Genomic DNA, 22320 nt, shown 5'->3' on the forward strand with positions numbered 1-22320 from the left:
TTTACTTAATGAATTGGTCAAATAATGTGTTTAAACTAAGGAGTTAGGGATGCCAGTTAGTAGGTTTAAAATTCAAACTCGTTATGGGAATTAACTAAATCCAGTTAAGAGAAAAGAAAAGTGAATTAATATCAATGAACTACTAGTTGCTGACATGTGACTTTTGTGGTGAGTTTGATTGCACTTGGATTGGTCATTCTATGCCTGTTATGTTGTGCACTAGTTGAAATTAGCTAACTGAGATGGAATGCATTCAAATAACAACAAACCATGAAAACTACAGAACTAATGAATGGATTAGATCTGGTTTTGTTTGGACTAGTTCATGATGTATAATTGTAATGAATGCTCTACTGCTATTGAATGCTATGTAATGTCTTATTTGAATGGCCTATGGGATTTATGCAGTGACACTAATATGATGACTTGTTGCTTGGTATGTGATGAATGCTTGATCATTATACCCGAGCTACGGGTAGCTTGCAAGTGAATGACTTTTGAAAGCAAGGAAATGTCAATGTTTGTTGCTATTACCGACGGTGATGACCCGGTATGCCAATGTACTCCATGTTGGCTTATGTGTTTCTTGTTATGGCCATGAATGTATCCCTTTGGTTGCCACTCCCTGTAGACAAGTTTTCTTTTCCATTTTCTTTGGTCTTGGAAAAAGAGAATCTTAATGGTTGGATGTTGTCTATTATTTTGCAGCTTTCCTATGCTAGCTTCATGATAATTCAGGATAGTGGTATGGAGTCTTAATGTCTGGTTTACATACTGCAGGGACCCTGTTTGCATGAATTGATTTGCTCATCTGCCATACTGTCTTGTTGCTGATAAATGCAGAGTTGCAGCATCTGCTTGGTTGGCTTCAGTTCTAACATATGTTTGCATTGGTGTCATGGTGTAAACCTCTATATTTTGAGCTCATGTATAATGGAATATTTTGGAGTTAACTTAGAGTGCACTTAGGGTATTTCATTGTTGTAGATCTTTTGTCATGGTTATAAATTTTATGAATGTAGATAGATTTGAAATAGAAAGCATTTTGAGCATCTTGTTAGGAATGTTGGATTGGGAATTTGGTTTGCAATCGTATAGAAATGTACATCGTTAGTTCATTAAATTGTAAATTAAATTGGTCAGGAATTGTTCATAGAATGGTTTATGGTTTAAAGATTTTGGTTGTCATGTTTTGGCTTTTCCTTGGCTTACTTGTATCATGTTCTTGTGAATCCATAATGCTTAAAATATGAGTGTGGCTACTTGCATTTGGTTTTGGTTATTGGCAGCAAAGTTTTGGCAAAGCTTGACATAACATGGCAGCAATCCAAGATAGTATGTGGCATGGTTCGATTGTATGTCCAACTTGGACGGTTTTGGTCATGATCATGGATATGGGCCAAGTTGCTTAGTAATGAAGAAAACAAAGGAAAAAGTGGATTTTGGTGATGAATATAGGCAATATGGGTGGAAATAGGTCTTAGGGGGTAAAAGGGAGGGTAGTTGACTTTGGTCAACTGGTTGACCAAAAAGTCAACTTTTGACAAAAAGTCAAATTTTGTAAATTTTGGCCAAATTGTTGTTTTTGTATGAATATGTACATTTTTTATAATGAAATGAACCAAATATGAGTGTAAATGATATTTGAGTTTAACTTGTATGGATTGAAATGAATTTGAATGATGTTGTATAATGTTGAATTGTGTGGATAAGAAAATGGTTGTGGACTTGATTGAGTAGACTAATGGAAATGAATAGTGTAGAAATCCAACGGATCAATTATAAAAACTCAGACCTTAGACCTGACAAGTTTGAATGGGCTATGAATGAATGAAATGATTGAAACAAATTTGAATGGACCAAAGGTTAATAGACCATCCATTATTACCTAAGTGACCAATGAATCAAAGATGATATGTATTGGAATACGAATGTAGGCATGCCCCCTAGACCAATCACAAGGCACCAAGGGTTAGGGTTTAGCTAAGTCAAACATCTAAGTACCAAGTGTGGGCTCAAACGAGAGAGGTTCAAGTCCAAAATTTTTCTGTTATATTTTATTTATTTATTTATTTCGTTCTTTTTTTTTTTATTTTTTTTATATTTTTTTTCGTTTTTCGTTTTTTTTTAAATTTATTTATTTATTTATTTATTTTTTTTAAACACGTGGGCTTCGCCTAGCGAGCATGACAGTTCAAGAAATTCCTCTGAGCGTAGGTGATTCTGGTGGCTTTTCTTGGGACTCGCTAGGCGACCCACTCTGCTCGCCTAGCGAGCATGACAGCTCATGAACAAACTTTTGCTCCTTCAAGATTAACGTTTTGACTGACGAATAGACCCCATTTGAACCTGTTGGAAGTATCTCAAGCCATTCCCTTGTGTTGACTGATCATCTAAATAGAACCCACAAAGTGTCTTGGATGATACTCAAGCTTCAAACAAAAGATGTTAGTGACACATTTTTGTGCTTTTGGTTAGTAAACAAAAGTAAGAGAAACAATGATGTATAATTCAAGCATGCTTGGTGATCTCAAACCAATCACAAGGAGTCTCACCCAAAGGCAAAGGGAACCAAGATGCTAAAGATCCTTGAGGCAATGCAAATGCAATGTTATGATGCCATGAGGGATCTTAGGGTCAAAATTGGGGTCTTACACCAAGCAATAACCAAAAGTATCAAACCTAATGAGTCACAAGTGATCCACTATTGCCATGGACCAAACTATGGCTTCCACTCCCTCGAAACAAACTACAAGGTTAACCAGCCTCAAGATCAATGATTATAGTTTGGGTGATTACCAAGTCCAGAGGTAAACCCTCATGGCATTTATGCCCCAACTATCCCTGCTTAGGGTTTCAAACCAATCAAAAGGCTTCACCAACAACATCTCAACCCATGGGCTCCCAAGTCAGGGTTTAGAGGTCAAGTAACAAACTCCTATAGGAGCATAGTCAAGAATTGGGGTTCGGACGTACATATGAATGTCCAGATGTAGGCCTCAGAATTTAAGGTTCCCAAAGAATCAAGCAATTAGGGTTTATTCCACATGATGAGCAATACCACAATCTTCAGGCCAAAACCCTGATTTTCATTAACCACAACCTTGAATCTATGATGCTTGTTAGCAAATGTTAATCATGAATGAATGATGCACATGAATGAAATATGAATGAGCATAGATGGATCTCAAATTATAGGTTAGATGAAAAGCAAAAAGGGAGGGAAAATTTTGGGGTACAATAACTTCCATCATCAAAGGGTCATTTTGACCTTCTGTAACTCATGTATTTGTTGCCATAGATTCACATTTTTTCATTCTTGAAGATTGCTCTGAGACCCGAAACCCCCTCCTTCGACAAATTTGCATTAGAATTGTACTTAATCCAATCATTATCGGTATACTTCACTATATTTCCCGATATTACTCGTTCTCTTTGATTGGATATGAAATTCTGGTGTAGTCAGAATTCAGATGTTCTACTCCACGTCATGACATCTGATCTAACATTGTAACTAATACAGCAAGATAGTTATTAACCACTGTACTAATATGCACAAGTTCACAGATGTCACGACATCTCATTCTATGTCACCCTAGAATGTATGAACACCTGGTTCTATGCATCAGGAAGAAAGACTCAACAGAAATCAAACCTAGCACTCACTTCTGTTATTTTCTTCCACAGTTATCAGCATGATGTCTTACTGTTGTTTGAGGACATCATCTGTTACATTGTTCCAGTGTGTATATCTTTTACTTGTATTTCCTGAATTAAAGGTTGAACACGTCAATCTAATTTCCACTTATTAGATTGCTAACAACTAGGCTATTTGTTAGGTTCATTAATTGTAGGTTGGTAGTTGGTTTCCTGGTTTTTCTCTAAGCTATTGAATCCCTGAAGAATAGCCTGAGAAAAATACTGAACCAGAAAAACCAATCATCCTACACTTTAGCACCTGCTGTTGGGAGTGAATGTCACAACATTCAGTTCGACATCCAGAACATATGCTGAGTCTGTTATGTTCTTGGACACGTGCTGTGCTAAGTTTGCAATACTGTAAAAGACCAACTAGTCTCTACTTCAGTATCAGCCTTCAGTATCAACTGTCAGAACATCCAGTTTGACAGTTTCACTATGATCCTTCAGCCAGGTCTGTAATCCTTAAAGAGAACAGACTTAAATAAATACTGAACTAAAGTTAACTTACTTATCATTCAGTATGCACTGTCCCTGATGAATGTTACAGCTTTCTGATTGACATTCAAACAGAAGGCTATATGCCAGGTCAGTTATCATCTTGATAAGCTGACTGGAATACCTGCTGAGTTATGGCAGTAATAAACACATGCAGAAGGAAAGCAAACACAGGAAATTGTTAACCCAGTTCAGTCCAACATGACCTACATCTGGGGGCTACCAAGCCAGGAAGAAGATCCACTATTAGCAGTATTAATTCAGAGTTAAACTCACCCGTTTACAACTCTTCACTTAATCCCTACCCAATGCAATCTATACCTAGGAACTCCTAGATAGAAACCTCCAGTTTCCATTCCTATCACTACAAGTACAATGTAATGTTAACACACCTTGAACTTGCTTCACAGCTTCATTCAAGAACAAAATCACTCTTGCCTACAGGCTTTGAGTTACAAAACTCTCAGCTTTTACCACTGAGAAACATATGGTAACCTTCCCACAGATTGGGAGGTTTACCTCACACACACCCCTAAATTTTCATTCTATGAGGCTTACAAATACTAGGTTACAATCAGCTATTTATAACCTAATCACCCAACTGGATTTGGGCCTTCAGAAATCGCAGCAGACTTGTTCTTTGCTGTTACAACTTCAGCAGAAAAATTCTGCTACAAACAAGGTCTTCAATCCTAGAATCTCTCCATATATATCTCCATATTTTGAGCCTATATATCTTCTGATTGAGTCTTCAAGACCTCCACATGGGAGTTAGGATATTCACCAGATATCCTTGCTGATCCCAGAATATATACTGAATTAATTAATTCAGTTTTCTACACATGTGCGATGTCACAGACCTGATGTCGTGACATCGTACATGACATGTTGGTCCAGATGTTGAATTTCTTCAACCCAACATATTAAAACAACTGAGATGATTACATTATTTGTTTTCTAAAATTAATGCCAATCCTAAGGAATCAACAATCTCCCCCTTTGGCAAATTTTAGCTAAAACAAATAAACAATACACTGGACAAAACATCCCAATTTGGGAATGCTCTTCATCTCCTTCATTGGCTCCACCACCACAAACACCAAAGTTGGTGTACATGGGGAAGAAGAGGGACAAGACTCAGTTGTACCAGAACCCTTCCCCTCAACCGGAGAGCTTTCTGAAGAATATGTAATACTGAGTACATAGTCAATGTAACTCAGATCACAAGGCACAACTGTCTTCTTAACTCAGATCACAAGACACAAGTGGTAAACCCAGTTGGTGGATTTTGTGCCTGATGCCAACTTCTGTTTGCTGCCACATCCACAGTTGGCTTGCTTCTGGTACATTCTCAACCCCAGGACTATATTTCTCTCCCCCTTTTTAGCTAAACATTTGTAAAGGTAACCTTCACAAAACCAGATCCAGGCGCAGCTTGCCCAAACCTTAACATACCCCATGATTATGAGAATGGAGTGTTTTTCTTGTGAGAGGAAGAGGGCTATTGCATCCTTTAAATAGTCCAGCCCGTGCTTAGGAATTTCCGGTAGAAATAAATGCTTGGTCAAGATGCATTTATTTTTGCTGAGAAACAGTCAGAGAATCACCAACAAAATCTCAGATTATCTTTGAATACCTTTTATAGCTCTTGACTGTTTCTTTTCCAAAACAGTCGTTCCAGTGCATGGAGACTATTCCATATATGCAGTCAGACACGTTGCACGCGATGTCTTAACATTTCACGCGGCTTTTTCCTGCATTCTACTAGTATTCACCATTTTCCAAGGTTCCTGTCATACCTCCAGTAGAGACTTGACATCTGGCACTGATACAGTCAAATTCCCACACTTCAGCAGATGGTCACTCCCCCTGTACCACACAGCTGTGGCCATCTGGCTTATTCTGATTTACCAGAATTTGACACATCACCTTCATAATTCCTACTGACTTTAAGTTTTAGAAGGAATTAGCAGCATTGTCCAGGGCAATGTCATGACATTCGGTCAGACATTCTTCAGCTCACTCAGTCTTACACAACATCCTGATAGCTGACAAGGTGCCATACCTGGTTATCTGAGTACACATAGACCACAAGCTTGATGATTACTTGCAGCTTCAAGGCCAGAACTCCCCCTGTCATGGACACCCCACTCTCCTCTTGAAGATTGGAGATCACACATAGGCATATCCAACATCCCAAAGTTGGACCTTCACATACTTCCTGATTCATAGAGAATCCATACCACTTGATGAATGGAAAACACAAGACGCATCTTCATGTCTTCAAGAGCACACCCTCTGTTCAACCCTCTTAGCTGAACACATTCACACTCTGTGTCAATCTCTCTTCTAACCAGAATAGACGACCACTTCACTGGATGTTCTAACATCAGCTGGGACATCCTTCACAACAAGACAAGGCACACCATCTGATAGACTTCAGATATCACTGAGTCATCGGGTTGATCAAGAAGAACCCAGCCATTCATTGGGAAATATACATTTTCATCCCATTACACGAGATAATCTTCCATAGATAGCTCAGAACTCCTACCACAAGCTCCAAGGGATGAATAGAAAACACCTCCTTTAGTCTTCAACTTACTACTTTTCTACTTAAGAGTAATTTGTCTCAGACTTTCCTCAAGCATAATCAGCTGCCATATGTTGATTATCTTGATTCTTCGAACTCACTTCTGAGGTAGACCAATTGCCACTGGTTGATTACCTCCTTCATGAATCCTCATATGAAAAGGTCAAATGCTGCTTTTTTGACCTCCCCAAGTTTATCAGACTTCTCCCAAAGATATTCTGACCTTCCAAGTGAGACTAGAACTTCAAGCTTTTTGAAGTATCCAATCTACAACCCTGTAGACCTTTCTATCTCAAGTTGATGTGCCACCTCACCAACTAAGAATCTGATGTTGAACCAAATGTCACAACATTGTGTTTTGACATCTAGCTGTTGAATTCAACTCCTTCTTCTGCCACTTGAAGGAACTTCCTCCCTTCCCAGAACTAAGTTCAATGTTCTCATAGACTTGATTGTGGAACCAAGTTTGAGTAAACAACCTCCATCCTGCAGGTTTGCAGTTAAGTCATCCAAGCTCACACCTTGATGAATCCCTGCTTCTTCTCCAAAGACATCAGACACTCTGATGTATGAGTCTTCATAAGGACCAGTTAGAAACCAACCCTTCAGCTCTACCAATGATTCCATATCCTAAGGCAAGGCTGTTTCCATGATGTCAAGACTGCTGCCACTAGTTCTTGACTCCACAGTGTGCATAAGCTAATGCACTTCCTTACCTAGATCAGAAATAAACTGATCCAAGCAACCACCATCAAGACTATGATGTCTTCTTCTTCTTGTACATACCAAGGCTGAGTCATGTTTCTTGCCAGGAAACCTTTTCAGAGATCATATGCTTTTGCTGCCACCAAAGATATAGATCATAAGCCAATGTACTATCCTTCCTGTGATTCTGCACAGGGTCTTGAAGAAGTGATGTTCCAACATCTTTAAGAACATCCGTTATCTTGAGCTCCAAGGATAATCAATTAAACACTTGTACTTGACACAAGTAGACATTGATCTTAAATCCTTTCCCAATTTTCCTTTCAGATACTTCCACCATAAGAATACTTTGAAAGTACTCTTCTTGTGTCAACATCTTCTGCTTGCAAGCACCTAGACAATTTTGAAAGTCTTCCCAGATTAAATTCACCCTTAGGAATGAGAGAGATGAATTCTTCCTTGCAAATTGTGTCACACAACTACCAGAACCCATGTGACACAGGTCAACAGCCAACCAGATCCTAGGCTGACCAAATGTGAGGAGGTTAACCAAAACTCCCCCTCAAATTAACAATCATGGAAACTTCACACTAATATCCATGCATTGTACAGACATACTCCATCCCTACCAGTGGTAACTAACTCTATGAGTTATACCTACGCATACTCCTACCACACCAATCAGACTTTAGCTGACCATAAGTACTAGAGGAACACCAGTCAATAGCAGATATGCATTGCCAGAGCATACTTCATCAACCAACCTATGAATCTTCATATTCTCACTCCTTGAGAGAACTGCCACTTCTGATCGTGGTGCTTGAATAACAAGATTCATGGTCCCAATCCTCTGAGTTGAAGCAGCAGTCAGGTTACCCCATTGTTGACTGCTAACATCCAGAGGACTTGTCTTCTAACACTCCATAGTACTCCAGAGAACAGCCATCCATCCCTGATCAATCTACAGGAGTAGGACAAGCAGCAGGAAATTGCTCAATGTCACATCTCACCCAGCTCCACTTCTAGAGACCAGACCTCTACATGTGACCTTCTTGAGCATACACACAGTTGACCCTACCCTTGTCAACTTATCCCACACAGGTGTCTCCTCTTCCCGGTCAGGAGTAGGTTCCAAACAAGAGTATCCCTTTGTTTGACACCTAAAAACATCTGTTCTTCAACCAGCAGCTGCATACTTGTTGAACAACATGTTCTAACATCACATAGAACATTGGTTCCACCTCCTTGGAACACACCCTCCTTGAAAGACTTCAAGGTCTTCATATACACTACCCAAGAGTGTAAAAGAATCAGTGATCAGGTGATTCTTACCATCCTGACGTGAGTACATCATGATGAGTGGACTTGAGGGGACTCAAGTAGCTTTGACATCTTCAGAGGTTCTGATGAAATCTTGAACACAGCAGCCTTTCATCCACATGAGGGGAAACTACATCAGAGTTTGAGTTTTGCCAGGTATTATGCAGCGGAAATCATAATACAACTCAACCTAAGAACACACTTTTCACCAGATCAGCCTCAAGGACCATACCAAGTTTGAATGTGATTCAATACTGGCACAGCTGTCCCACACACAGGCCAATTGCCAACCTCCAGATACAGGTACACATTATTCCTGTCATGAACAGTCCATCCACCTACTTCAAGGGACCATTCAGGGAAATTACAGAACCTTCCACTGGTTCCAACATAACTTCTTGCAAGATACCAGAAAGTATCACCCATGGATCTCATCCAGAAGCAGAACAGGATGCCTGCTCTGATACCAATTGAAATTCTGGTGTAGTCAGAATTCAGATGTTCTACTCCACGTCATGACATCTGATCTAACATTGTAACTAATACAGCAAGATAGTTATTAACCACTGTACTAATATGCACAAGTTCACAGATGTCACGACATCTCATTCTATGTCACCCTAGAATGTATGAACACCTGGTTCTGTGCATCAGGAAGAAAGACTCAACAGAAATCAAACCTAGCACTCACTTCTGTTATTTTCTTCCACAATTATCAGCATGATGTCTTACTGTTGTTTGAGGACATCATCTGTTACATTGTTCCAGTGTGTATATCTTTTACTTGTATTTCCTGAATTAAAGGTTGAACACGTCAATCTAATTTCCACTTATTAGATTGCTAACAACTAGGCTATTTGTTAGGTTCATTAATTGTAGGTTGGTAGTTGGTTTCCTGGTTTTTCTCTAAGCTATTGAATCCCTGAAGAATAGCCTGAGAAAAATACTGAACCAGAAAAACCAATCATCCTACACTTTAGCACCTGCTGTTGGGAGTGAATGTCACAACATTCAGTTCGACATCCAGAACATATGCTGAGTCTGTTATGTTCCTGGACACGTGCTGTGCTAAGTTTGCAATACTGTAAAAGACCAACTAGTCTCTACTTCAGTATCAGCCTTCAGTATCAACTGTCAGAACATCCAGTTTGACAGTTTCACTATGATCCTTCAGCCAGGTCTGTAATCCTTAAAGAGAACAGACTTAAATAAATACTGAACTAAAGTTAACTTACTTATCATTCAGTATGCACTGTCCCTGATGAATGTTACAGCTTTCTGATTGACATTCAAACAGAAGGCTATATGCCAGGTCAGTTATCATCTTGATAAGCTGACTGGAATACCTGCTGAGTTATGGCAGTAATAAACACATGCAGAAGGAAAGCAAACACAGGAAATTGTTAACCCAGTTCAGTCCAACATGACCTACATCTGGGGGCTACCAAGCCAGGAAGAAGATCCACTATTAGCAGTATTAATTCAGAGTTAAACTCACCCGTTTACAACTCTTCACTTAATCCCTACCCAATGCAATCTATACCTAGGAACTCCTAGATAGAAACCTCCAATTTCCATTCCTATCACTACAAGTACAATGTAATGTTAACACACCTTGAACTTGCTTCACAGCTTCATTCAAGAACAAAATCACTCTTGCCTACAGGCTTTGAGTTACAAAACTCTCAGCTTTTACCACTGAGAAACATATGGTAACCTTCCCACAGATTGGGAGGTTTACCTCACACACACCCCTAAATTTTCATTCTAGGAGGCTTACAAATACTAGGTTACAATCAGTTATTTATAACCTAATCACCCAACTGGATTTGGGCCTTCAGAAATCGTAGCAGACTTGTTCTTTGCTGTTACAACTTCAGCAGAAAAATTCTGCTACAAACAAGGTCTTCAATCCTAGAATCTCTCCATATATATCTCCATATTTTGAGCCTATATATCTTCTGATTGAGTCTTCAAGACCTCCACATGGGAGTTAGGATATTCACCAGATATCCTTGCTGATCCCAGAATATATACTGAATTAATTAATTCAGTTTTCTACACATGTGCGATGTCACAGACCTGATGTCGTGACATCGTACATGACATGTTGGTCCAGATGTTAAATTTCTTCAACCCAACATATTAAAACAACTGAGATGATTACATTATTTGTTTTCTAAAATTAATGCCAATCCTAAGGAATCAACAGCATACTTGCTCTCGTCGTCACCATTAGGATGGTTATCAAGCTTAAACTTACTATCTAGGTTGTCTGTGTTCTTTCTTTTGCATTCCTTATCGTGAACTTTGTTTGAGTTATGATTATTTTTATCCTCATTGTGATTGTTGATTTGCTCCTCGGGATTATTTTGATGCAAGAGGTGATTGCTTCTATCATTTGAGTTTCTCATCAAATTATGATTGATGTGTAGCAAGGAGTCTCTACCGTTGTTTGTGCATATCTCATTTATACCTTTACTTCCCTTAGTATGATATAGTTGATTAATTTGATCACGTGGCATGATTTGATCCCTGTTAATTTTCTCTATTAGATTGTTGTTTGACTTACCCCACTACTACAAATGATACATTTCATAACGAAACATTCACCTCACCCAAGAAAAAACCGAGGTGTAAACCATAGTCGCGTCACATTTTATTTTATTTTTAAAATACCATATATTCCCTTGGTTGATATGGAAACCGAGGGGTAAAGTATTTATAGGACACACCTTCGAATCCCACCAACTATATTTTAACACCTTTTAATTTTTTAATTTTTTTATATTATATATTTGGTAGATTTTATTGAAAACCGAGGGATAAAGTATCTAGAGAACACGTCTTCGAATCCCAGCAACTACATGTTATCACCTTTTGATTTAAATTTTTTTTTATGACCTATTACATCAGTTTTGCTGAAAACTAGAGGATAAAGTAGCGTAATTTTTTTATTTTTTATTTATGACCAATTTGATTAAAAAATCAAGTAATGAATCTTTTACATCCGTTTATAAGGTAAGAATGGTCAAGACATTATCAAATCATCAATCCACATGAAACATTAGTGATATGCGTGAAACTCTCACTAGCCAATTAAAACGTGAACGCCACAACTATCCATCTTGGATGCAAAATGCTAGAATTTAAACTTAACATATTGAAAATAATGATAATGAAAGCAAGAGTATGGAAATATTTCAAGGTTGGTTTCTTAATGTAATATTTTCTCTAATAACTCCTTATTAAAAATGTTTAATGTTAGTTAGGAAAGCATGAAAGTAACTTATTAATGTTAGTTGTAGTTTTATCAAGTAAAATGTTTAATATTGTTGTTAAATTTAGTACTTAATGCTTCTGTTGATTTTGTTTATCTGTTATTGTTGTTGTTGTTAAAATTTAATGTTTAAAGATTCAATGGATTTTGTTGTTGTTGTTGTTGTTGTTGTTGAAATTTAATGTTTAAGGATTTTATTGATTTTGTTTTTGTTGTTGTTGATGATGAGGAGGAAGATTTAGAATTTGTCAACAAATTGGATGCTTTGCATATGAAAACAAAAAAAAAGTTAAAACAAATTTTTTTTAAACAATACTTTACCCCTTGGTTATTGTTAAAAATCGAGGTAAAAAGTAGCGCAATTTTAAAAATTCAAAAAATGCAGTTGTTGGGGATCGAACCCATGACAGTGCCACTTTTGCCCTCGATTATTCAAAATTCGAGGGGTAAAGTGACAGGTTTTTTTGTCGCCCTTTGTTACCTCGCTTGTGAAACTAATATTATATCCCTTTCGCGTCCGAGGTGAAATTGAGTTATTTGTAGTAGTATCAGACTCGCTGGTAGTACCAATTCAAGTGCTATGATTGTTTTTGATTTACCACCTATTCTGATTCTTGATAGTTTGCTTCAACAACCATCATTATCCCTAGCATTATCAAGACGAGCATGTAGGTTCTTATCTTTCCCTGTATAATGATATTTTTTATCATACTTTATCCTACTACAACTCATCATGGTATAATGATTATTAAAATTTTGCTATTGTATATTACCATTTGCAGCTTCTTCGTTACAACATCACTACCTGTTATGGTTGTGTCCATCCTTCATCATGTTCAACACCTTCTGCTTATTCAGTAAGTAAGTGATATATTACTCCTTGCCTTTTCTATGGAAAGGATCTCATTGTTATTCTATATGTTGTTCTTTGTATTGAGTTTGTTGTTGTTTTTGCTGTAAAAAACTTGAGTATTCTTATTTTTCTCTTTCTTATTTTGATTCTGGAAGGCACACACAACATTATAGTTATTCACACATTGCACAATTTTATCTCTTGGACCTGACATGTATCTCTTTACATAGGCTTCATCACTCCAACTTGCTTCCACGCATCTTCAAGGATAAAACTACTGAAAACTAACCAATATGTTATAATTGCGTTGATAAATGCTTTAAACTTCTTAACTGCATTTATCGAGAGTCTTTCGTCGACTCCTATAGTGTTGTTGATAAATCTTCACATCACATAGTCTTTGGACTTAAGAATATCCTAAGTCCATAACATCTGGTGGACGTGTCGATCACAACCTTTGTTAAAGAGATAATTTGTGTAACCCTTTGAGATTTTGAACATGTTTTGAAGAGAGAGTGATCCTAATCTTGTGGATTTGTTCTTGAGAATCCTTAAAACCAGCATTTGCCTCGACTCGTCTGATAGGTTAGTCGAACAATTTTAGTTGATATAGTTAGTATGTCAAAATATATATTGAATCTTATACTAATTAGAATTTTCCAACATGATTATTAACATTCTTTGTTGACTTTCTTCAGCCAAAATTTATAGGCAAACAAATGCCCCACAAAAATGTCACTTTTAATCATATGTATCATATGGAAGAAAGATAGTGTTTTAGTAACTTCTCGACATCGTTCAAGATAGCCTGCATACGTCATAGTCATCATGAATTGTTTTCACGACCAAATTGTTACGTCACAAACGTGCATGCAAATTGTTATCATTACTCTGGTTTCCTATGATGATTATGGGCCACGAAATTAAATCACATTAAAATAAATCATCTAATCTTATTGTTTACCAAAAAAATACCACATGTCAATCTCGAAACACCACTTGTCCAATTTTTTATAGAGGGAAATTGAAATATTTTCTCCTCTTTATGGCTATGTCTCTCTCTCTCTCTCTCTGGCTCTCTCATCTCCTTCGACCAACAATACTTCCTACATAAAGTGGATGGATAGGTTTAAGAAAAATAAGGAAATAGTATGGAAATATCCGAGTATCTTCGACCGATCAGGTTAGACACATTGGAAATACAACAATTAACCAAGTTGAGTCAGCCCATGCTACACTGAAGAATTGGTTGGGAAATAGTAAGGGTGATTTGGGTAGAGATTGAAAAATTGTGAACTAAATGATACAAAATCAACATAATGAGATACATACATCATTGGTCGTAGCATCAGAGTGTTAGAACACAGATTAAAAGACAACAATCTTTATTCTCAGTTGGTCGAAAACATTTCTCGAGCAGGACTGAATTATATTTTTCACGAAGCCAAACGAGTTGAAAATGTAGGTTCCGATATCTCAAAGTGTGGTTACACACTTATGAAAACGTATGGTCTCCAATGTGTTTGTCTTATTTTGAAGAAGGTGAAACTTGATAGGCCGATATGGATGAAGTTTGTACTCACAAGAAAATGCCCAAGTTTGATGATGATGGTGTCATGAAGGACGATATATCGAATATCTCTATCTTGACTGAATAAGAAGATATACAAGAGACATTTTTGAAAGCCGATGATGATTTGAAAATCCACACCAGAGAGCAATTGAGGAAGATTGCTTATCCAGAAACCACATAATTGAAACCCCCTTTCAACCGGTAAAAATAAAAGGTATTCCTAAGAAGGTCCGACCAACACCGAGTGACAATTCAACAATGCGGTCTCTTTCCTGTTTTGAACATGTTGATAATTTTTTTCCCGATTCTCCTACTCCAAAAACATAAAAAATGTTTTCAAAGGAGCTCTCTTTAACAAACCACCTCTACCAAAAATTACATTCATTTACGATGCTGGTTTTAATGTACATTAAACTGATCGTCAATGTTAAGTGTGACGCTAATTGCAGTTTTCGAGTTGTTTTTGCTTTGCTCGGTAAAAGAGAAGATGATCACACATTTATCCGCAATCAACTTATCCAAAAGTTGTGAGGTCATAAAGATTCATACACACGACTATACGGGAAAAAAAGAAAATTTTGATGCAATTTATTAATGTCATATTCCTTTCATTAGTGGACCGACATAAGAGGATAAATGAATGTGTTTCTCTGAAATGGGTCATGTCATAGAAAATGTGTATGATAGAATGTGTATTGATCTTATAAGATACAATTTCTCTGAAATATTTTTTCCAATGTGCATCGCCCCACCTTAAAATCCAACTTATTGTATTATATGTATTGGGTGGATTTCAAAATCACGGTACTTTGTTCAAGTTTATTTGAAACCAGGATGTTTTATACCACTGACATCACCTGAGTGAACAACTCATTCAACAATGAAAGTTGAGACTTGTCTATATCATTTTATGGAAAGGATGCAAGAGTTCTACAAGTTGAGCGAGATTGGAAGAGAGTCAAATAAACAAAAGTCACATGCAATACCACCAATAGATTTAGACGCTGACGTGTGTTTCGATTCATTTTAGTTTTTATTCAACAATGTATTTATGTGGTTAGACATGTTTTGTATACAATCTTTTATTAATATTAAGGATGTTTAACATATACAATTTTAAGTCAATACATGTTTAAGTTTCCAATTTTTTTTGCATTTCAATACAGGTTTTGTTTCTATCTGTTCTAGAATTTCATTATGTTCTGAGTGGTTCAGAAAATACATTTTTAGAATAAAAGATTAGGGTGGTACCGCCGTATTGAATATGCATCACTAGAACACCCCTTTTTACAAGATAGAATTTATAAGGTTCATATTTTCCTATAACTACTATAACAATGGAGATCTTATCTCATGTTTCTTATCAAACCATATTACACCAGAATGAACATCAATTGACATGTCGCAGATGTCTACTTTAACGACGCAAGGCCCTTAATTAAATTTAAGTTTAATGAGTACACCCATATTGTAGATATGAAATACATACTAGAGAACCTCGTACCATAATCTGATAATTGAAAAAAATGTGAAGCTCTAGTACTTCTCACCCTTGATTGACAACGAAGGGAATGTTGAGTTCAACAACTTTAACTTGAAGACATATGCAGATTTAAGGGCTATGTGGAATATTTTTTCCACTACGAAACAAAATTTTGGATCGAGGTGGATGCGACGATTGCTAGATCGGTCAAAAATATTATGAAGATGTTGGAACGTCCACTTGAATAGTGAAATGTAATATTTGATTTATATTAACGATTACCTATGTAATATTTCGTTTTTAATGATATGCTATTTTTATTTTTCACTCTGCATTGCATCTTTCTGGTTATGTGATTCTTTCCAAACTTCAATAGGATTTAGAAATACATCTCCGTAAGATTTACAGAAATGCATTTCTGGAAACAAATTAGACATATCTGGAGCGTCATTCAAACTTTACATGGATTATGTGTATTTGTGATGCATCCGAATATGCATCTTTAAAATCAAAAAGTATTGTAAGTTCTTTTTACAAGGATGTAGTATCAATATATATGACACATCAGGTAATTCCCTAACTTTATTAACTTATGTCAATGTTGCATACAAGATAATTTTTTTTCACATTCTATTATTATTAAAATATTATTATCAATTGTAGCAAAAAAATATTATCATCAAAGTTTTTTAAGATGAAAAATTAACATTAAAAGAAATGATTTATTTATTTAATTAGTTAAATTTAAATACAAAAATTAAATGAACTTTGATGAAAATATTATTTTGCTTAATGACATTATAATACTTTTAAAAATAAACTATATTTATTTATTTTCTATTTTTACTTTCTTTATCTTATATCAATCACTATTTAAAACCTATTTTATTTCTTATCTCTTACTCTATTCTCATATTATTTGTTATCTATTTCTCTCTTCACAACTTCTCTTTTAAATCAAACACACACTTAATATTGAGGATGAGATATATATTTAAATGTAATATTATATTAATATTAAAAATGTCTAATATATATATTTTTAAATATTTTAAGACAGGTTTAAGTTTTAAAAAAAAACCAGCATTTTAATATATGTTTTATTTCTGTCTGTTCCAAAATTTTATTCTTTTATGAGTAGTTCCAGAAACACATTTTTGAAATAACATATTAGGGTGGTATCGAAGATGGATCTCTAAAACATTCTCTAGTACAAAATAAATTTTTTAAGGTCTAGAACTACTATAACTACGAGACTCTTATCTCATGTTTCTTATCAAATCACATTACACTAGAATGAAAATCAATTGACATGTCACAAATGTCTATTTTAACGATGCAAAACCCTTTATTGAATTTAAGTTCAATGAGTACATCCATATTGCAATGAGTACACCCATATTGCAGATCTGAAATGCATACTAGAGAATCTCCTATCATATTCCGACAATCAAAAAGTTGTGAAATTCGAGTACCGCTCAACAACGAAGGAAAGATTAAGTTCAACAACTTTGAGTTGAAGACGCGTGCAGATTTAAGGGTTATGTAAATTTATTTTTCATTATGAAACAAAATTTCCGATCGTGGTAGATGCGACAATTGCGAGATCGGTCCAAAATATTATGAAGATGTTGGAACGTCCACCTCAATAGTGAAATATAATATTTGGTTTATGTTAACGATTACCTATATAATGTTTCATTTTTAATGTTATGCTAATTTTACTTTTCATTATGCATTGGATCTTTCAATTTCTGTGATTATTTTCGCTTATAAATACATCTCAGTAAGGTTTACGAAGACACGTTTTCGAAAACAGATTAGACAAAATCTAGGGCTCACTTAAAGTTTACATGAATTATGTATATTTGTGGTGCGTTCGAAATGCATTTCTAAAATCAAGAAGTATTTTGAGTTCGATGTGTATCAATATATATAATGCATTAAATTATTCCCTGATTTTATTAACTTATGTCAATGTTGCATACAAATAATATTTTTTTTCACATTGTATTATTATTAAATATTCCTTTTAAAATCTATAACAATATATAAAAGAATTTAATTGAAATAAACTGACAATATAAAAAGATTTTACACTGTCAGTTAATCTTAGACGTTGAATATTAAAATAAGTTTGACTTTTACTTTAAAAATTTATAAAGTAATGCAAACGGGTGATGACGATGAATCGACAGTGTAAATCTTTTTACACTGACCGTGCATAGTAATTAATCTCTATATAAAAACAATTTTTTTAATATAACTTACTTTTTTATCAATTTTATCTTTAAATAACTTACCTAATAATATCTATTAAAATTACTACCATTATCTTTCATATAATTTTTTATATAATTTTAATTAAAATTAATATTAAATAAAAAATATAATATATATTTTCACGTATATTCGTAAAAAAATTATGATATATATTTTCAGGTTTGTTAGTTAAAAAAACGGATACATATAATGTCCTTTTAGACGTTAGTAAATAAGTAAATAAAAATGGTACAATTAAAAATAAAAAATAGAATTTTTTTTTTTACCAGAGAGAAAGAGAAGACTGAATGAGATATCCCGCCTACTCCTAAATCTCGTTCGTTATCACGAGTTTTCAAATTTGAGTCTGTTGGTCACTCACTCTCTCACGAGTTTTCTTCTTCCACCAACCAACCGCCATTACCTATCATATCTTCTCATCACGCCCCAATTTCAAATCCACCATCTCCACCACCAAACCCTAAATCTTCAATGTCTTCACCAGATTCCACCGTCCCTCTCTCTACTGTCCGTCCTCTTCATCTTTTTTTCACTCTATTTTCACTCTATTTGCTTCTTCATTTTCTATATTAACCCTCTCTTTTTTCTTTCTTTTTTCAGAAAGAGAACAACACTCCCATTTCCTCAAAAATCGCGGTACTTTTTACTGGATTTTATCATTATACTGTGCTTTTATTAGTTACTTAATCATTAAAATGCTATGAAACTTTTAACACCGTGCTTATTGTTATACTCTATTTATTAATGTTTGATTATTGTCTTCTCAGGAACTTAACGAATCCAGATCGGAGCTTCTAGGTAGAATTCAGAGTTTAAAACAGGTGATTTTTTTTAGTGTTGATTGATTCTATAGGGGCGTGTTTCCGTTATTTAACTGGTTGATTTTGAATCTTTTGCTAGGATTTGCAAGGTTGGAGATCTAAGTTAGACACACAAGTGAAGGGTTATCGGGATGTAAGTCGTGGTCATTAATCTCAATTAGCTAAAATACTGCATTTTGTTTTTGAGTTTTATGTTTTTAAAGTGGAAATGTTGTGATTGAACACTTCTTTTATTTGAATATTTTGAGGTAAATGTATTAGATTGGGGCTTTGAAGTTAGAAGGGGCGAGGGGAATATATTTGGGGAATTTAGGGTTCGTTTAGATTGACAGAATAGAGTGGAATGAAATGAAATGAATAGGCTAGTTAGTTTTGAAAATGGATGGTTTCTCATTCAGTTTTATTACCCTTTATTTCACCATATACCATCAATTCAAGCATATTTTTATACTCTATAAAACAACAATGAAGGACTTTGTGGGTTTAGGGTTTATAAGCTATTTTTATAGCAAAAGATATAATAAAGTGAAATTGTTCTCGTGTAAGCTATAAGTTGTTTTCATAAACTATCTTGAAGAACTTATGATAATAAGCTGAAAAAACAATGTATGAACAATGTCATCCACTGTTTTTGTAAGGTCTTCCAAACAATATCACAAAATTATGTCGGTAAGTAAGCTCAAATAATCCAATCAGGCCCTTTGTCTATCCGTAACACTGCTCATTTGGGAATTGGCATCTCAAGCTGTATAATTTGGTTCATTTACTTAACCACAACCACCACTTCACATCTTCTATGCTTCTTTGCCGGGAGAATTAACTCCAAAGGAATTTCTTCTATGCTTCTTATAATGTTTAAACAGTTTCTACTTGTCACAAAAAAAAGGAGCAGCAACACGCAACCCCCATGCGTCCTCACAGGTGTCCTTCTAGTTTTATTATAAAAGGAAGTTGTTGGGGTGTTGTTTGAAAGCCTTCACTGTCGTTGTTGTGTTCGTAATTAGTAAGACTGGATTCGATTAGAACTGGAGAGATCTCTTGGGTATGCCAGTTTTTTCAAACAGGAAAGATAAAATCAAGTGTTCTGTATTGAATCGATGCTTTAGAAAACTGGTAACAGCTCCTAGAGATGCGTGGGTGCTTAATCATAAAATGGTAGCAGAAATAATATTGACATTGTAAACAACTGCTAAGTGATGATGTAGCAGTGGTTGGATGAGAGCAAAGTGAGAATGGTGTTTAGCTTGTCATGTTCAGCCTTAAATCTATAAGTTGGATAGCAATACACAAGATATAGGTGACCAATACCCTTAAAATGTTTGCAGCTGAAATTTAATGGCCTGATAAAGTGGTTTATCCTATCCTATTCAATTTTATACAACTTAAAATAAGGACTTGGGATATATTCATACAAGGAGTGATTCTTTGCTAGTCTTCTGGAAATTTCTTTTTTGGTTGTCTACAATCTAGATTCCTGAACCAAGGAAAGTTAACAGTGTTATATTAATTATATTCTTCTTTTCTAATTTGTTGTTACCCATGTTTGCTAAATAACTTCATTAAGGGTTGAGATATATTTTTCTGTTGCGATGCATACTTTTGCTATTTGGTCACTAATACAGAAACATTTTCCTTTTAGGGAGCATTTGGTTAAATAGTTTAGTATTCATCAAACACTCGCGTACAAATTGTTTTTACAATCAAAGAGAGAATGTGGGTAAACATTGCATAAACTTCGAATATATTGTGTCTATAACCTATTCTGAATAGCTTATAAAATAAGCCGCAATATTATATATTTATTTTTGCAAGTTCTCTCAAACTCTTGTATACATGCATATATTATACATTCATATTAGTTCTTCCAAATGCTACCTTAATCTTTATATGCACAAAGTCTTTTCAATTCAGTCTGTGCTGCACTATCTATTGGAGTTATGTCTGATGGAATGTGGGACTAATTTGAAAAGGAGTCTCATACATGGAATTAATAATACTCAACTTTTTGTCCCACGAAACATGACTATCATTATCGTTGCTTCTATTTTTGGCCAGTTTTTAATAGAGTTCATGCCTTTCATAGTGTGTTCGATGGTCATAGCTCATAAGGATTAATAGATGATTTGATCCTCTTCTTGTGTCTTGTTTTTCTGTTGTTGATATTATTATTGTTGCTGAACTCTTATTTTATGACTGGTACTAATGTAACTTTACCTTTATCCTTGTTATATGTTTTTTGTGCCAGTGATAAATTTGTAGTTTTGCCACGCTTGACAATCTTAATCTTGTTCACACAGGAATTGACAGTCCTTAAGAAAACACTTAATGTCGAAGTGGAGCTACTTAGAACAGTAAGTGTGCTTTTCAATTTTACCTCGAGTGCTTGCTCTCTTTCAAATTAAATTTGTGTGTGAAATTTGTTTATAATATCGAAACTAGGAATTTCAAGATCTAAGGACAACTCTTCAGCAGCAACAAGAAGATGTTACTACTAGCTTAAGAAACTTGGGGGTGAGGATCGAAAATTGGGTTAATTTTGTAAATTGCTTCCCACAACACTTAATTATTATGTACTGTAACATCAAAATGCATTGCAGCTTCAGGATGCCTCAGGAGATGTAAAAGAAGCTCAATCTCAAGAAACTATGATTGAAGAAGTTCTGAAGGAAGAGCAGCCTGTGTTACCTGAGGAGGAGAATACCAAAGTAGTTGAAAATTAAATAAGCTTTCTTTGGGTATTTTCTACTAGCAATGTATACCCTAAGAAGAGCTGAATGACTTTATCTATGTATGTGTTTGTATTAGTAGTTTTATGTTCTGTTTGATGAGTAATGTTGAGTACAATACATGACTCAACTAAATCAATGATAGATTGATTTCGTATGCTTTCTAGATTTGATTATACTTGAAGCTAAGATCTTGTAATTTTTTAGTATAAATGTAATTTTTACACAGAAAAATTTCTCTAAACATAAATCATTTTATTTTCAACTTTTAATCAGAATCAATTTTATAAAATTGATTCATAATCAAATTTTTTAACCGCAGAATCAAAACACTCTTAAATTATCTTAGCAAGACATTTTTTTACACTCTTCTAAACACACTTTTTTTTAACACACTTTTTTAATACTTGTGAGGTTAAGAAGTTTTGCAAGTTAACTCACCATGCTTCATGGGTTGAGTTTGAGCAACTTTTATTGCTAGGACAA

At 35.0% G+C, this 22320-nt stretch overlaps 1 protein-coding gene and 1 long non-coding RNA gene across 2 annotated transcripts; both read left to right on the forward strand.

The window, feature by feature from the left end:
- The first annotated feature begins 191 nt into the window (after positions 1-191).
- On the forward strand, positions 192-1188 carry LOC127138566 (uncharacterized). The gene is made up of 2 exons (XR_007808812.1): positions 192-682; positions 781-1188. It is a non-coding gene; the product is annotated as an uncharacterized LOC127138566 (long non-coding RNA).
- Positions 1189-18530: 17342 nt separating this feature from the next.
- Positions 18531-21991, forward strand: LOC127138573 (uncharacterized). Its single transcript, XM_051065048.1, has 7 exons — positions 18531-18794; positions 18888-18923; positions 19055-19108; positions 19188-19241; positions 21406-21459; positions 21548-21619; positions 21706-21991. Exons 1-7 carry the CDS (start codon positions 18759-18761, stop codon positions 21826-21828), a joined length of 429 nt encoding a protein of 142 aa, XP_050921005.1. The 5' UTR covers positions 18531-18758; the 3' UTR covers positions 21829-21991.
- The last annotated feature ends 329 nt before the right edge of the window (positions 21992-22320 follow it).

Source organism: Lathyrus oleraceus, chromosome 1 (assembly GCF_024323335.1).
Source record: "Lathyrus oleraceus cultivar Zhongwan6 chromosome 1, CAAS_Psat_ZW6_1.0, whole genome shotgun sequence".
Classification (NCBI taxonomy): Eukaryota; Viridiplantae; Streptophyta; class Magnoliopsida; order Fabales; family Fabaceae; genus Lathyrus; species Lathyrus oleraceus.